Source organism: Anoplolepis gracilipes, chromosome 9 (genome assembly GCF_047496725.1).
Source record: "Anoplolepis gracilipes chromosome 9, ASM4749672v1, whole genome shotgun sequence".
In the NCBI taxonomy this organism is placed as follows: Eukaryota; Metazoa; Arthropoda; class Insecta; order Hymenoptera; family Formicidae; genus Anoplolepis; species Anoplolepis gracilipes.
In genome coordinates, this window is record NC_132978.1 from 3257245 (window position 1) to 3275613 (window position 18369).

The 18369-nt window shown below is 33.9% G+C and overlaps 2 protein-coding genes across 7 annotated transcripts in view; both read right to left on the reverse strand.

Moving 5' to 3' along the window:
* Positions 1–8455: 8455 nt before the first annotated feature.
* On the reverse strand, positions 8456–13519 carry LOC140669525 (uncharacterized). The gene is made up of 2 exons (XM_072899470.1): positions 13203–13519; positions 8456–10150 (listed from the first exon to the last, which is right to left on the reverse strand). The coding sequence occupies exon 2, from the start codon at positions 10139–10141 to the stop codon at positions 8615–8617; it is 1527 nt and encodes a 508-aa protein (XP_072755571.1). The 5' UTR covers positions 10142–10150; positions 13203–13519; the 3' UTR covers positions 8456–8614.
* A 2442-nt stretch (positions 13520–15961) lies between these two features.
* The window catches only part of LOC140669570 (uncharacterized), a 183042-nt gene continuing 180634 nt past the window's right edge, over positions 15962–18369 (reverse strand). For all 6 annotated transcript variants that reach the window (XM_072899550.1, XM_072899548.1, XM_072899547.1 and 3 more), the window contains one exon: positions 15962–17729. In XM_072899550.1, the coding sequence (XP_072755651.1) occupies positions 17634–17729 (96 nt within the window). In that variant the 3' untranslated portion in view covers positions 15962–17633. The remainder of the gene's footprint in view (positions 17730–18369) is intronic.

Sequence of the window (18369 nt, forward strand, 5' to 3'; positions counted from 1 at the left end):
CGACACGGTAATTAGGGACACTAGCTCGCCTCGCAAGCGGAAGTCGCCGCGGAGAATCCTCCCTCCGCCTCCTCCCTGGAATATCGCCGGAAATACTTATGCATTCCGTTCGTTTCGTAAGGAAACGCGGGGATTCCGAATCGACGAAGGCGGCGGCGACGGGGATTCCGTCTCGGCAGTGCAGGTTCGATAAACCCTTGCCGGCACGACAGCCTCGAGAGCAAAAAGTGTAACGTGCAACGAGCACGGAGCTCGCAAAAGGGCAGAAAATGAGCCGATAGAATTTCATCGGCGCGATATTAAATAAACATACATTTTATTACATATCTCCCACAGTTCTTTTTCTTTTTATCTTTCTCTTCTATAAATATTTTATATATAATTATGTGTTTTATATTCATTATATATTCAATATCTATATAATAATAATATAATAATATATGTATAATATAATAATAAATATACATATAATAAATAATTTATCGACGTTTGGAGACAATTTACTTGCACTCCGCAGAATTTACGCGCGTTTTCTATTATTTTCACGATCAAAGGCGCGAACATACGAAATCTCTTTCACGGAGAGAAGTATCATGAGACGCGTCGAGATGTATAGAGTGTATTATATGGGTGGAAGCCAATTATTCGTGCGCCCAGCCCCGAAGGCAGTGATAACTCCGGGCGGCACATAATTTTGAGCACCATGAGAGCCGCGGCAGTACGTAACTCTGCCAGACTTATAATGAAGATATAACCGAGCCGAGACCGTCGAGACATCTTTACGGGGAGAGCGTCTTGGCTTGTTACTCGCTTATGGTACCCAGGACTATGATATGCCGTCCTTCTCTTTTTCTCTCTGTGTTCTTCGCAGTCTGTTTCTCTCTCCCACGAGTCGTTATTAATCAAAGGACCACGAGCAATAACGACCGTGCCATCGCGAGACCATTTAAATGCTTGTCCACGACAATCCTCCAGTCGAAGATTATGCTCATCGATACTCGTCGCGCTATCCGTGCTTGTTAAGGACTTACACCGACGCAAATCATTCGTAGAATCGCTAATAAGATATAAATTTATTTATATATTTTGTTGGAGTAATTAGTATATAATTATAAATAAAAATATACAGAATTAAAAGAGATTGTAAAAAAATAATTATAGATAATCGTAAGTTTTTAAAGGTAAAAGTTTTATTAATAAACTTTAAAGTAATTATTACATCTACAATTATAGGTGATAAAATGAAATAGTTTGATGAATGTAGGTACTAATAAATACATCTAGCGACACGTCTAAAGTAATGTAAAAAATGATAGATTTCATTAATGCATTATAATATAAAATTTTCTTCTACAATGGAAAATTACTGAAACCAAATGGTTTTAGCCGATGAAAATTCGCGTTACGTTATTTGATATTATATACGTGTATACAAAGTATTTAGGAAAAAAATATCGCAGCTTCCCTTTATCCACGTCCCTGCGGCGAGCAAATGTTACGCGATACCTCACCCGCGTAACCATTTCAGGGCGCCGTCGACAGATTTTCATTTACGGATTGCAGCGTTATATATGGGGATTTAAAACCGATGCGGTATCAGTTTGGCGCGCACGCATCACGGGCTCAAATCATTCGCGGTGTTCATTTCGATTCGTCTCTAATTGAATGTTGTTCAATATTGGCAAGTTAAATAATTGTCTTTGGAAAACTGAACCAGCACGCCTGTTAATCAGCTTCGCTTGGTATGATTGAACGCTTCCCGCTCACGTATGAAACCATTTTGTACTTTGTCCGCCGCGAATAAAACTATATATATATATATCGGACATACATAATAGTGATTCTCTGAGTCCATTAGATCGACGAACATGACAGATGATTTGTCAATTTCAGAGAGAGAGAGAGAGAGAGAGAGAGAGAGAGAGAGAGAGCGGTAGAAAAAGATATACACATATATACATCTCACTTCGAATTTTTCATTAAATCAAATACATACAAGAATAAAAAAAATTGTACAATCAAGTTTATAAAGTAGGAAATAATTCTTTTAAATATTTTCGGATACTTCGATTGCTCATCATACAAAAATGTATTTTTACAATACTTGTTCTTTTTTATTTTTGATAATTCGATCGTGCTTATTTATGAGCCGCTGTTACACGAGTCGATAAGGCTCGAAAATTGACCGGTCTAAATAGGCCGTAATATCATTAAAGCGAACGAAGACCGCGCGCGAGAACGTATGAGAATCGCTTCGACGATGTAATACGCGCCGGCTCCACGCGACCCGGGCTTAATCGAACCACTCGAAAGGCCCCAACCCGAGTAAGTGCCCCGAGACGAGGAAGTCCAACAAGCGCCACGCCCGCGTTCAGGCCGGACATGGGAGATGAGAGAAAAAAAAGGAGAAGGAGAGAGAGAGGAAGAGAGAGAGAGAGAGAGAGAGAGAGAGAGAGAGAGAGAGAGAGAGAGAGAGAAATCCGCATTATAATCCTATTACAGATTTACTTCTTTTGTAGCGCATTTAAATCCATCATCCGTATCCACCGCCAATACTATTCCTGCCACCGTCACCACTTGCGTGTGTGCGCGCCTTTCACGCGGTTACAGAAGGCTTCTTCCTGCCTCTTCGTCGGCTTCTTCTTCCGCTCGTCTCCTTCTCCCTTCTTCCTTCTGTCTCATTCTTCCTCTCTCCTTTTATCCCGCTAGCCCTCCTCGTCCTTCTCTCTTTCGTTTCGCTTCTTCCTCTTCCTTCTCTTCTGCACCGGCACTACGGCCAGCAGCCTGCCCTGACGGCTGCGCGTAAAATTGGCCGGAACGCATTTTTCCATTAGGCCGGTACCCGAGCCACGTTACAAATTATAGGTGTACTCTTATTGGAGAGCCCGATGAAACGAGGGAACCGATGCGCACTCGGCGTTTTCCTCCCTCCGAGTCGATGAGTCCGGGCGACTCCGAATAAACGCGCGACGAACGGACGGTGGTCGATGTTCGGTGGTCGTGGTATATAAGCCGCAAAATAATGCGGCTCACGCGTGATTTTATAAACGTTTAATGTTATCGCATATTGGAGATTGAAACCGATCTAATTTACTAATTGTCAGTTCAGATTTCGATGTATATGCTATGAAAAATACAAAGAAGATTTAATAAACAAAGATTTTTAAAATACTTTTTTAACACTCTTTTGAAATATAAATAGATTGTTACGTTTCAATCGATGAAACAGAGACTACTTACTACACATCACACGAATAATATTAGCTGGAGATGTACATAATGTTCTTCTCGCTTTTTTTCAATTAAGGTTTAATGCGATCAATTTAAAATCGATTTATTTTAACCAGGAAAATTGAACCGTGTCTTTCTTCGCAACTATTTGATGTTAAATATTAAATATCTTTGCTCTCCTCGGGGTCGAACGAATACCGCTTAAATAAATGCAGCGGGAACGTGGAAAAGCGGCAAATGCGATTTTAATGTCCAGTCACAGGCCAACCCGTGTTTTCCGCGGGTGTGTCCCTAACGATCTCGTCGAATGCCTCGCGGGTAATTTCGTCATTTCGCGTCGCATTAACCCTAGAGTACCACGTTGAAATATCCACTAAAGTGCGATTGAACTTAGGCGCACGTATATTTTTCAAACAGTATAAATTTTCTAAATGATTTTCCGATTTTTCGTAGACTGTATATGATACGTACACAACACATATATTTTAAATTTAATTATTTAAAAATCTCGACGTAATTAAATATGAGGTGCAGAAGATTCCACGTAAATTTTTTAATAGAGAGCAAAAAAGCCCGATATATACGCTGTATCTTAAAATGATTATTAGACGAGGTGGCGCCGTTTCCAAATGAACCAAAATGTAGCTTACGTCGTTCACATTAACGACGGATTTTTCTCCCTGGCTTTCTCTTTAATGTCGAACGACTGGCTTCTTCCGCGCTCCTTCTTTTCGCGGCAAAGAGGGAGACACGGAGTTATCCGGCACCCCATTCGAGGCTAAAAGGATTCGGCAATAAACAACGGTGAGTCTCAAAATTAGGCGTGGGTAGCAATCTATATCAAAATCCCCGCGGTGGTGAACTCATCGAGACCTCACCCTCGCCGAAAGTCGCTCACAGGGTGAGTAGCCAATGGATTAGCGATGTTAAGGCGGGAGAAAAAGACGAGAGCGTTCGGATTTTTCTGCGTTGCTCTCTTTCTTCTCGATTATGAGTGTTCTTTTAATTTTAAAAATCATTGATCATTATTGTGACATTTATACTGATGCGTTTCTTGAAGAAATTAAATATCTCAAGCTGCTTTTTTTGAATGATAATAAAAATTATTCATTTTTATTGGAAAATTGTTCTAAAGATGCTGAAATCTGCAAAACTATGCGTAGAAATAATTTACAAAAGATTTAATCCTTCTCTCGATATGCAGTCTTAAGTGCAAAAGAATTGACCGTTCTTATCTTTGTCGCGAAAGAGACTTAAGAAGAACTTAATTCTCGGATCGAAGATGAATATCCAGACTCAAGAAACGCAGGTTATCGTGAGCAAGTATATCTAATTACCCATGGCGTTTACGTCAACGTTTACCGTGATTTACGACAAAATTGTAGCTACGACCTTCGGCTGAGGTTCAGTCGGAGAGAGATAGAGAAGAGAAGCGAAAGAGAGAGCGAAGAAACCTTTAAGCGAGTGGTTCGCGGTTAAAAACTCCAAAGGATTCGGTCATTTATCACGGCAGGAGCTGCCTGCGGGAATGGAAAGGGAAGGGATACAATTCGCCGGACAGACTAATCGCGGACTAACTATCCACATATTATCCACAATAATTCCACGTTACCGGGAGGAAGAAGTGGCCTGACGACCCCCGGCCGTTCTTGCGTATCACGACTGACCGACGACGAAACACTTCCTCACGTTTCGCTTCTTGACTTGAGCAATTCTTGTCACGCCCGAAAATGCGTCTCGGTCTCACTGCGTAAAAGTTCGCAATAAAGCGAAATAATTTATACGTTGTATGTACATGTATGTGTGTCAGAAATAATCAACACTCAATTATTCCGGATATTTTTAAAGAAACTCCAAAATTCATGTTGCGTGACATTTCATATCTATATAAAAACTCATTCAACACAAATAATTATATTTTCCAGAAAGAATATTTAATGCTTAAGAACGAAATTTAAACTTTATATATCTTTCTATATATGTATATAAACATTAATTGACATAATTAAGCTAATTTATCTTTTATTAATTTTAGGCTAATTATAAGCTTTTTTATCAATCTTAGAAATCACTAATGTTACACATTAAAAATTAAACTTTCATCTTCGCAAACTAGAGCGACAATTTTGTCGCAATTTATTGCCCGAAAGAACTCGAAAAATAATTGTATCGACGTAGATTATAATTCGCGAAATATTTTTATGTCAGCGCATAGTGTTCGCGGTCTGTGTAAATATATCGAACGGTCGGCTATACAATTTTGAGGTTTGTCGCGCGTAAATAAAGTGAGCTCGACCGTGGAAATTAATTAGTGTACCAAAGGGCAAAATATAGGGAAAATTGGGAACGCTCACTTTGCAATTTAATTGGGTATTCATTTAACCATGCCTATGCCGCGTATAAGATTTGCATAATATCGCCCGGTACTAATTAGCGCGCTAGCGAGAGCACATGTACAGCAATTTATTAAATAACTATGTAATAATTCGCGGCGCGAATTGCAGAATTATAAGTTTTTGTTTTCTCACCGCGTAATTTATTCACGCAAGTACGAACATTTAATGATTATCTCCCATTTTTGCCTGGAAATTCGCCTGGAAATTAGCGAGCCCTGTAACAAAAAAAAAAAAAAAAAAAAAAAAAAAAAAAATGGCATTTTCTCAGATTTTAGAATAATATAAAAAACAATAACGATTAAAAAATGTAACATTATTTTTGACACAAACGTTTATTGTTGAAAAAAAAAAATTACATTGTTTCTTTCTCTCTGAAGCATTTCATGAAGTAATAGCTGTGAATAATAACAGATATGAGTTATGATAAAATCCCACGATATCATGATAAAAAATCCTGTAAATAACAATTTGATATCATTAAAGCTTATTTCATGCCAATAAATTTGTGAATATCGAAAGCGCGATAAAAGACCGTCACGAGCGTGTATGTACGAGCCCGTGATTATGTCGGACGACAATTGGGACATATGGAGGATCATTGAAGGAGTACGTGTTAGGGCACACATAAAACGCCTTCAAATTATAGTGTGGGCCAAGGCTCATCCATCACAAGTGGGCCCATGGGACTTACGGTCCCAGTGCGCCGCCCCAACGTTTAGGTCGTTAGCAATTTCCTGCACAGGACTATTTTCAAACCCAAATTCCATATGGTCCGATAATACCGGCGATTTCGAAAGGCCGACGCGACGATTTCTGACTTTCTTCCATATGACGACGAAGAAATCTTGATGATGATGTCAAGTTTTCAGCGAGCTAAAACCCTACATTTTCCTTGTGACTGCTATTAATAATCCAAAAATCAATATCCACTAGAAAATAAATTTTTCTAAAAATACTAATATAAAATTTAAATATATTTTAGTGATCGTAAAGTCGGTTGCGATTTTTAATTGTTATTTGTAATTAAAATAAATAATTATTAAATAAACTCCTCTATAATTATTTTATATAGACAATAAAAGATTTACTCTGAAAAATTTAATTTTTACACATTTATCGCGAATGTTTCATCAACAAAATGCTAAAAGTTAATAAATAACTATAAGTGCAGTCTCAATTTTATCAACGTGATAAATATTTGTGATTTTGTATTAGATGGCAATAGCGTACAGACCGTGTTCTCTGAAGCATTTAGCTCTCGTGATAACAAGCAAATCTGTTCACTGTAAAAGGTATGCAGCTGTGGGTAAGCTGTCATGTTCAACAGGTAAATCAGGTGAAAGGATATGAAACAAGCGGAACAAACATAACCGATCGTAGATGACTAATAAAATAGTCGGAATTAATTTTTGTCTTCAAGTACACATATTGTAAAAATAAAAAATTTGAGACGCCTTTTTTTTTGTCTTGAAATTTAAAGAATAAAACAATCTTTTAAATATTCGAATTTTCGAAAAAAAAAGTCTTAAAAATAACGAATGTTTTCTTGATTAAAATAAATCTTTTTTGTTATTGTTGCACACTTTAATAGATATGATATCTAAAACAAACTGGTTTTCCTTAAAAGAATATGAGAAATTGAAATGTAATAACTGTTTTATATAATCAAAATATTGACGTTGCATTAAACTCATTTGTTAACACTAAAAATTATATTACATTACATAAAAATACAATACCAGCAAAATGTACTAATTATTCTTTATAAATTTCAGATTCAAGAGAGTGGACAGAGAAAGAGAGAGAGAGAGAGAGAGAGAGAGAGAGGGAGAGAGAGAGAATGATTTCGAAGTAGGAATTTAATGACCAATTTACAAAATTGAGGAAGTTTAAAATAAAAAATCATACTGTGATTCAATAAATGAATCTTGGAACTTTATTCCTCAAAGTATAAGGTAAATATTTTTTTAGCCTTATAGCTATATTAAATAATTTTTCAAATTAATTATCGCAAATATAATATAATAATTATGTAAGTACGAAACTTATTGATTAAATCGGGTATGGTATTATGTGGTTATATGTATATAAAAGAATATTGTAAATGACATTGATATACTTAATATTCGCTTTGCCGGGACTTATACTTAAAAACTTGGATTGAAGATATTCAAATATAAGTATTTTTACGAAAATTAAAACTGTATATTAATCACTACATGTACATAATTTGAAATACTTAAATATATTATACACAAGTACGCAACTAATAAAACCAATTGTGTACCCAACCCTTTTTTCGTTATTATTAATTAATTAAACAGAATGTGTTTTAAATATGTTTGATTATCTCAAAGTTGTGTTAATAATCGTAAACACTCAATATATATGTATAATATTAAAATTAATTATGTGACATAATCAATTATTTAATTTTGCATATTATTTGCATTTCTTTTTATAATATCCTCAAGTAATAATTAATTGTTTTAGTGATTTCTTATCTTATACCGCTCAAAATAATGCTGTATTTATATATGTATATGGAACTGAACAATTATGCAGGAATAATCTATCCGACAATATAATGCTGTGACAATCAATATTAAATCGAAATTAAATGTCTACCTATAAAAATTGTATATTTCAGACATTATCAAGTTATATAATATCTGTCTTCTAAAAGACCACTTTTTAAACTTTTAAATTACTAAAATATCAATAAAATTAAGTATTGAAACATTTCATTAGGTCTTTAAAATTTTTTAAATATAATTATTATCTCTTTTCTTGCAATTGTTATTATTTTTCAATATTTACTATGTGTATTTAACTCATTTCGTTTTAATATCATATACTTTATTGTTCTTTATTTGCCGTGATTATTTGTGTAATATTGGAAGAGCCATCGAAGATCACGTGGTTCCTCGAAATAAAGTCAAGATTAACTTTTTGATATAAATGAGCATATCGTGTGCTCGCTCTAATTAATTATCGCTTCGGAGCTCGCTGGATCCCGTGGCGTCCGGGGCCTTCTGTAACTGCGCGTTTTGAAATCTGTCGTAGCCGCCGTTCGATTCGCCAAAGATCTTCCGGCCGGGAATCCTCTCGTCGTCCTTGATATTGACCTCCGTGCCAATCTGCACGGGCCAAGGTAGTTTGCCGTCGTTGTCCCTGATAGCAATGAGATTGCTCACCTTCCGTTCGCTGCTCAAATTCTCCTTGGTCGACACCCTGACCCGGCGCGAGTCGCTCTCGGGATATTCGTAAGGACGATCGTAATAGCTCGACCTCTTCGCGTATGGATCGTAGCCGCCATACGACTGTCTGTATCGATACCTGCTGGGATCGACGTTACCAGGTACGCGCTTATAGGTACCGTCCCGCGTGACCGAGGTCTTGTCGGATCGCGGATAATTTCTCAAATCTACCGGCTTCCTCACGACTTCTGGCAGGGTGGCGTAGTAGATGATCCGTCTGGGCTTAGGAGTTGGCCGATTTCTGCCGTAGAGATCAAAGTCTTCGTCTCTGTAACGATCGTAACGATCGTAGTAGTACGGATCGTTCGGCAGACGCGCGTAATAATCCCTCTCCATTCGGTAACGAGGATCGAGATAGTGGTAGCTGTATCCTCGACGATACGACGGATACTCGTAATCTCTTTCGCGTATCGCGTTCCTGTACCAGGACATCTGATCGTAATCGTCGTAGCTCTTGGTGATGGGCATATCCCTGGACTCGCGATATTCTGGGTAACTTCGTCGATGATGCTGGCCCGTCACAAAGTCCGCTTGGGGTGCCTGTTGCCTGCGATAGCTGTTGGACAGGGCGGCGGCCTCTTCCTCCTCCTGCTGTTGCCGGATCACCTGATCCAGCGGGATACGATGACGAAATTCTACCGAGATCGGTTGCACCGAGGTCGACCAGGTTTCAGGCGAGTTCAGACGAGCCTCGCGCACGCTCTTGGTGGTCGAGATCTTTTCCATGCTCGTCTCGTTCTCCGCTTGTCTACGTACACGTACGAATTCTTTCTCACTCATAGATGATTTGTCATCGTCATCGTTACCGTCATCGCGATCGTCTTTTTCAGTCGCGTGCAAAATTTTCGTCACCAGTGTTTTCCGCATTATTTTTCGGATAGGTATGGCGTCTTCGTTATCCTCTTCGTCATCGCTGTAAGACGAATCCTCTAAAAGTTTCCGTAAACGCTCGAGATTTTTATTTTCAACATTAGAGGTTTTCTCGACATCCGGAAGAACATTGTGTTCTATGGAACTCGGTGTAGTGAGTACCGACTGTTTCTGAGCATTCTCTCGCGATTCGTCGAACGCAGCCAGACGACCTACTCCGCTCACGGTGCGGACTTCGAATGCCGAAGAGTCCAATCGCGGCCAAAACGGATGATCCAGGTAGATGGATTTTAAATACGGTGTTATTTGCCAAGCTTCGCCAATGCCGGCCGCGTTGACTCCAACCAGCAGAAAGATTAACGAACACATGGCCGACAAGCACATCGTTATAATCTAAAAATTCAAAAATTATTAATACATATGTTCTATACTCACATTTATAATCTGTTTCTTGTTAAAATATTCTCTAAAATTTAACTATTTGTCTTTATTTTTAATAAACATTCTTAACATTCTTAGAAAGGGAGAGAAAAGGAGATATTATATTTTATTTATTTCAAAATACTATATATCATACATAGAATTATTCACTCTTATCTAGAAAATAAAATAATAAACAATAATAAAATATAAATAATAATAAGCAATAATTAAATTATAAGTAAAATAAGAAATTATACATAATAGTACTGATTAACACTAATTAAGAAGAAGTTGGACCGATTCGTGCGAGCAAATTAAACTTTCCCGCATTCCTCTTCTGCTCGTGTAAAGCTGGTGTTCGCGTATCGGTCTGATTGCTCGCTTCCACTTTGAACGTAACCGTGAATATCACCTGGCACTTTCCACCGAAACGTGGCTTTAAAAAGACCGGCGATACACATTCAATGACCGTTCCGTCCGGTCGCTGCGCGGTCAGAGATCGCATCAAATCGTCCTCCAATGTAGACACGGCCGATTCTCCATGACAAATATAATTTCCCGGGCCGTTTCCGCGGTATTATGCTTCAGTTCCGGCCGACTCGCACCGAGATCCATCCGGATGATTGTTCGCCCGAGCATGTTTACCATAGCTCGAAATCACGTCTGATTCCCGTCGACGAAAGTTCAATGTTTCACGCAATTTTGCATTCGAAATTATAGTAACAAAAGTTTATTCGTGTATAAAAAAAATTAGATATAATCATCTTTTTAATATTTCACATTTATATTGTTTTATAATTTTCGCTTTCCCATAAGTTCTTTTGTATTTACAATAGCCTAATCATGGGCGTAGCCAGGATGAGGTAGTGGGAAAGGTGTTTGCTTCCATTGTCACATAAAGAAATAATTAAATAAAGAGATGTACCTGTGATGCATGTATAGCAAACAAAAACCAATTAAATAATTTAAAATTTTTTTTTTAAATATATAATTATATAATATAATATTAAATAGATAAATATATTTATCTTAAATAAATCTTATAGCCCCCTCTCCCTCCTATTTGAATGAAATCCTGGATGCCCTTATGCGCCTGAAAAAAATTTGACTCTCTGATAAAAATAAATAATTTCAAAGATATTAATGCTGAGATTGGAAAAAATAACATGAATACCTGATAAAAATAAATAATTCCAAAGAGATTAATGCAAAGGTAGAAAAAAATAACATGACGTTGTCATCGAAGCAAAATCATCGTGACTAAAAAGTTCGTGGTACTGTTTCATAGGGGCAAGATTTTACTGGCGAACGTTAAAAGCTTCCGGTTACGTGTTGAGTCATTCTGTCACAGTTACAAACACGCTCTCGGTTATTGCGAGCATCGTTAACAAACGACCGTCGAGCAAAAGGTCGGTATCTCCGGCGATGTAGCGGAACAAATCTGCAGCAGGACGACGATCTTACGCTCCGTTATCAAGGCGTCGCACAGTTATATCCGCGGTTTACAGTTAGACATCAACGAGACCGTTTCTTAATTAAGAATCTTTTTAATTAGCGACCAAACATCGTGGCGATGAAACTGGAAGTTGATGCTTACCCGCGTCGAAAATTGGAACATGGAGGACGCGACGCGTAGCCGCAACATCATAGCGTTTAAAAATGCGAAACAGCTGATGCATTCGAGAGAGAAAAGACGAAAAGAGAAAATAAAGATTTTGAACATGCTCTAAAAAATAAAATTTGAAAATTTCTTCGATTTTATTTACTTCGGTATACATAATCACACACATCAGCATACATATGTGCACATATTTTAGTTTCAAAATTTAATTCTCTATTATATAGTATTATTTTAAAAAGCGTAAAAACTGTATACAAATAGAAAAAGATTACATTAATATTTAAACGTCTATTTTATTAAGATTTATATAAATTTAAATAAATATAATAAATGTTTATATTATTTAATAAATTTAAATGCATAGTTTATAAAAATTGTACAACTAAGAAATGGACCGAAATATAAATTTGTCTGCGGTTTAAACTCACTTTGCAATCTATAATTTCAACAATTAAATGTTCTTATTCCATTATTGTATTACTGTTTAAATACCAAAGAAAATTAAATATTAGTTATAAATTGTAAAAATGTTTAAATAAAAAAACGCGTTATAATTGAATTAAATTTTACAAATACAATAAAAAAATTTTAATTCTATATGCAATCACATACTTTCTCGTAAACCATTTACATAAATTGGACAATTAATAGTTTGGTTAATTAATGTCAATATACGTACGGTTAAATTAAAGCAACGATAATTCGACTGAATTACAAGCCATCGAATTGTGATCATATTCGAATCTGTTCACACGCGAGAAGAACATGTAAACGTGATTTAATATAATTATCAATTTCTGTTAAAATTCAAAACCTATACTTGTTCACATTAAATGGAAATTTTACTTTTGCAATTATTTTGCCAATGCAAATATATAAGTTATTTTATCTATATCGGTGATTAAATTATATTTCATCGGCCTTTAATATACCGTTTTCCATGTATTTATTAATTAAAGCATAATTTTTTTATGTTGTTTCTTTCGTTCAATATATGTATATTAGTAGATAAAAATCTAAAAATATATGTGTTTATAAATTTATTAAAATTATATAATAATAAATGCTAACACGATATCTTAAAAAAATAGGAATTGAAAAGTTTATAAATCTATGTAATGGATGTATAATATGTGTGCATGTATGTGTGTGTATTAGTAGATACGGTATTGAATTTTCAAAATTTACAAAATGTATTATTTAATAAAGGGAAGATTGCATTTTTTTAAAATGTGCATGAATAAACAATAACACCAATTTTTAAATTAAAACAAATAGAAAAAGTTATATGAAAAACAAAAAATAATTACAATAAGATATCGACGCTACTATTTTATGCATTTTACAAGAAAAAAAAGTATTGAAATTATCGAAGGGAAAAAGTATTTCGGTAAGAGTTACCTGTTGTCTGCCTGATCCGAATGTCGTTGACTGTTCGGAGTGACTCTGATTACTACTGCACAGTAGTCCACGAGTTGTTGGTTTACCCCGACTTCATATCTGCATACCGTTCGGTTGTCACAGGTGAAACATGCCCACCCCTCTACCAGAGAGTTAACTACCGTTCACAATTGCTCATCGTTTTTAACTGTAAGGCTTGTACCGAATGATAGTTAAACAGTTGCGCTGACCAACAAAGACACAATAACTCTGAGTAAAATAATAAATTAAATTCCAGAATCATGCTAAATTTTGATTTAATTTTTTTGATTTTATTATTTAAAAATCCTTATCTTTTTGGTAAAAATATCTACACATTAATTTCTAAATCGTTACAGTAATCGAAGTAATTTTCGCAAATTATGTTTTAACTAAAAGATATAAGTAAGTTCTTTATCTTTGCATTTTCTTCAACATTTTACAACTTATTATTAGTTAGCTGTATAAATTAATTAAAGTCTTTTTCTCAATATATGTATATGTGAGTACTACTACATAATTTTGCAAAATTGAATTTCGTAATAAAAATTTAAATTTATCTAAATAAACTGTAAAATAGTATTCTTTTATTGCTTTCTCTCCTCTTATTATTACATATAGTTTTTATATTCAGAATATAATCTTTTCTCTAAAGTGTTATCATTTGACAGCGAGGAAAAAGAAAATAAAAACCTCAACAAAAAAGAAAGGCAAAGGTCGATAAGAAAAGGAAAACTTTTCCATCGACATAATAGATTTCTGACAAAGCCATGTGCATACATCGGACATTGAACACAGTGTGAATTCTACGTTATCTACTAAATGCACGGTTGCAAGAGATGACTCTGCTAGTTCAATAGGTATAAAAGCTTGGCAATTCGCAAGAAAAGTCGATATAGGAACGATATGTATCACAAATATATAGAGAATGAATTTTATGAATTATTTCTTCAACAGTCTTTTTCTATTTAATTATAAAAAGAATTTTAATTTTCTATTTTTCTTTTCTTAAATTGACATTGACCTATAAAAACGTAAAATGTATAAAATACTAAATAGAAAAAGCCTTGGTCACTTGTAGAATTGCATTCGAAATTCAGGATTTTCATGTTTAAAACATTTGTCAGAAAATATCTCTGTTGCATGTACGGCTGCGGTTTCATTTCAATGTAGTCACGTAAAATGCAGCGAGATCAAATATTCTTACATACAAAGAAAATATAACGTAGCTTAATACAATGGACACAGATATTTTTTAATTCAAAATAACCATAATATCGATTACATGTTTCTTTGCGCGTTATTATTAGTTTGAACAAAATAATCTTTTTACAGAAAAACACACATATATATGTAAAAGCTGAAATACAATAGTATCGCAATGTGCATGTATTACCTTACAGAAAAAAAATATTTCTTCTTTGCAAAATGTTACATTAAGAATTAAATCAAATTCCTGTAAGTAATATCAATTATCTGTCCCATTTATATAACGGTAATTCGAGTAATAATACATTTTAATAAAAGAAAAATTTACAGAATAAACGCTGTTAATTATTCGTGAATTAATTAATTGTAATCGCTAATTCTGTAACGATAACGCCAAGTATCTCGTGACACAAATGTATAAATATTGAAAAAGCATTATTTTACGCGCATGCAGTTGATTCACAAAACAAATAAGGTCACAATACGGCACATCATTATACGGCTACTAGACTGTAACTTTTAATTGGAGAAACAAACAGACTTATTAAACGTAACGTCGAGGAGTTAACAAGGTGGTGAAATCTTTGTGTAACAAGCCTCTTGTTGAAGACGAATAACCGCAGAAAACGTCGTAATGTCTCGTGATATCTCGCAGTAATTAGGTGCCGCATGAAGAGACACGCACGAACGTGCTCACGAAGAAGCGAACGTGCCGAGAACTGTGGAATTCCTTTTCTTTTGCTCGCATGTCGTTAAAAACTAGGTCTAATTAGGAAGGCGTGCGTGTTTATTAGTTATTTATTAAAAATTAAACAACTTTTAATTTCTATCGGTTATCTTTATTAGTAAAATGTTATAATACTGGAACACTGAAATAAAAAAGACACGTTTATGTGTTTCAAATACCTTAAAAGATTAAGGATTACGTAACTTTGGGAAATATAATAATCATGGATGAGAATGTAGAGCCTCAAATTGTTACATTATACAAAATGGGTAGAAAAAGAAAGAGATTCCTAAACGACTTAAAAGACGTAATATATTTTATTTAGACATTAATGATTCCATAAAACATTGTTTATATATGGGGCTATAAACAAATAACTCTCGTCGCTACTATCTAGTCGTGACATAATAAATATTATCTTGTTCGTTTTGCACAGAGAAAAAACGCAGGAGAAGCACGTCAGGCTTCGAAAAAGCTCGACTGATTTTTTCCGGCTGTCGATAATGTTCGTTTTTTCGCAATCGCATTACATTTATGGATTGTACAGGATATTTTGAAAAATGAGATGACTAGATCTCTGATATGCATAAACTACAGGGGCTGTCGATGGCAAATCACTAACTAAAAGGATTGAAGAGAATAAATTAATTATAAGTAAAACTATTCTTCTAAACATTATTTTATTATCTTCTAAAACAACATAACAATTTATACTATATTCATATGCATATAACTATTTTGATTCTCATAGCCATTTTTAAATTAAGAATTAAATAAAGATTATAAATAAAATCTGAACTAAAAGTAATATATAATAAACTATTAAATTTGTATATTTATTAATTTCTATAAGTTCGCGGATCTCTCTATGTAACTACTAAAGGTTCAATATAATAGTTGTATTTATAAATTAATACACGCTTGAAGAATCTGATTTGATCAGACTTATGTCCATCGATGTTTAGATCAGAATTAATAAATTTATAGAATATATTTAAGAGAGCACAAACTAAAATTTAAAATAAATATAAATCTAGACTACACGTTTTAAGTATCTTTATCATATAATAATGTTGTAATAATATGAAATTAATATAACAATCATCAAAGTAAAATCCCTTTGCTTTCTCTGTACTACGTTTCTTTCTTAAAATAAGCAACAATTGTTTAAATTGCGTACAGTATTGATAGAAAAAAATAATGATTGATAATGATTGATGAAAAAAAATTTCAAAATAAAATTTTAGAACAAATACCAGCGGAAAAATGGAGTTGTTCTTTTGATAATAATTTAAATTTATATCACGTAATTCAGTTCGCCATCGACACCATTGTTTATCGAAAGATATGTCCTTTCATGAATAAAGTGACAATCTATATTTAATCTACATACACACGTATGTGCGACTGTGCTACAAGAAAGAAAGTAATAAAACGTTTGTTTTCTTCTTAAAAAACAAATTTGCCAATAATAAATTATTTATTTACCAGTTATTATTAATATGATATGATATAATTATATCGAAGACATACATTAGTCTTCATTTAAGATAATAACTGGTAAATAAATAATGATTAAGATTTCTGATAAGTTAAATCCATTTATGTGATTCTGTTTAGCTAATAGTTTGTCCACAAATACCTTTATCTTCAACACCTTTGCCATTAAAATGACAAAAAGCACTTGATTTTATATTATTATGAGAATAATAATAAACTTATATATTATATGTATAGAATTTCGTAAATATACAAAAAATTATTTCACACATAAAAAAAAGTTTTGTGATTTACAATTGCGTTACATGATTTAAAATCTTGGTTGATAAATTCTAAATGTTTAAAAGCTAGACAAACGGAATTTAAAAATTTGTAAATCTCAAAATTTAAAATTTAAATAATTTAATTTTCAAATAAATCCTTAAGTATTTAACAAATAAAAATTTTAAACTCTATAAAACTCAATGATGATTTAAAACTGTAAGAGATTAAATATCAAATATCTGAAAAAAATCTCATATTTAAAAAATCAACATAATTTCTATTAATATAACAGTTTGAGAAAAATATAATACGTTAAATAGTATGAAAAATTGAAGAGCTACAAATCAATTAAATTACATATCAATCATATTATTACATAAATAATATCAAAATAATTTAAACCAATCTGAATTTATACAACATTTTGCTTTTCAATTGGTTCTCAATGAAATTTTTAAACAAAATTATAAATGTGTGAAAAGAGTCCGGAATAAAACTGATATTTTTTCTTGTTTGAAAAGATGATCGATACTCGATCAGCCGGCATAGACCACGGGATCTAGCGATCCTGAATAATTTGTTAGGCAATTAAGCTATATACAAACAGGTGCGTAATCCTTAAAGGAGATCGATATGTCTCGTTGGTTGGCCGGGGAAGACCGTTCCGATGAATATTCTTTGAATCTTCTCTTTTAATCATTGTTATTTCTCATTTATTCCTTCGCCGATAATGAGCCATTGGTCAAGGCCATTACCGTTCCAGAAGTTGTTCTCGAGTTCGTATCAGAGTTCAGTTCCAAAGAAGAATCCTATAACAGGAAAAATAATTTTAATAATTACCTAATACTTTATTATGATAATTATAAGAAAGAGATTAGTAAAGGTTTTAATATTTCTGAATTAAAGGATTAAAACTCGACATTTTTATACTATCTATTAGATTTCAAATGTCAGAGTTTACATATTGAAAAAAAAGAAAAAAAAAACGGTCACACTATTTATCAGTAATCCTTAATGAAACTGGAACACCACGGTTTATTGTGCGGAAAAAGAAAATATCGCGATGATATTACTGTCGGCGTTGTTGCGGCCAACAACGCCGATTTACGACTCTTGTTAATATGATATGACCCGAGAAAAAAGATTTTCCGTTGTGAATGACTGCTTTTAACTGCTGTGATGAAAACGGCGCCTGTCATTAGGACCGCCATACTGAATCCATCACGATCTTTGCGCTTTTTATGATTCTCACGACAAAACACATGATCTCAGAAACCATATTTTTGTCATCATGTCATTTTCGCTCGCGCATCATGCCAAGAGTCTTCTCATCAATAAACAAAAAATGTCTATCTCTTATTATATTTCTCATTGTCTTAACTATAAATGTCTTTGCTTTTATTCATAATACAATAAAATAAATCATTGAATGATGGAAAATTTCATAAA

What these genes read in the sequence shown, in the direction of transcription:
- LOC140669525 (XM_072899470.1), bottom strand. Translation starts at nt 10,141, where the DNA reads ATGTGCTTGTCGGCCATGTGTTCGTTAATCTTTCTGCTGGTTGGAGTC.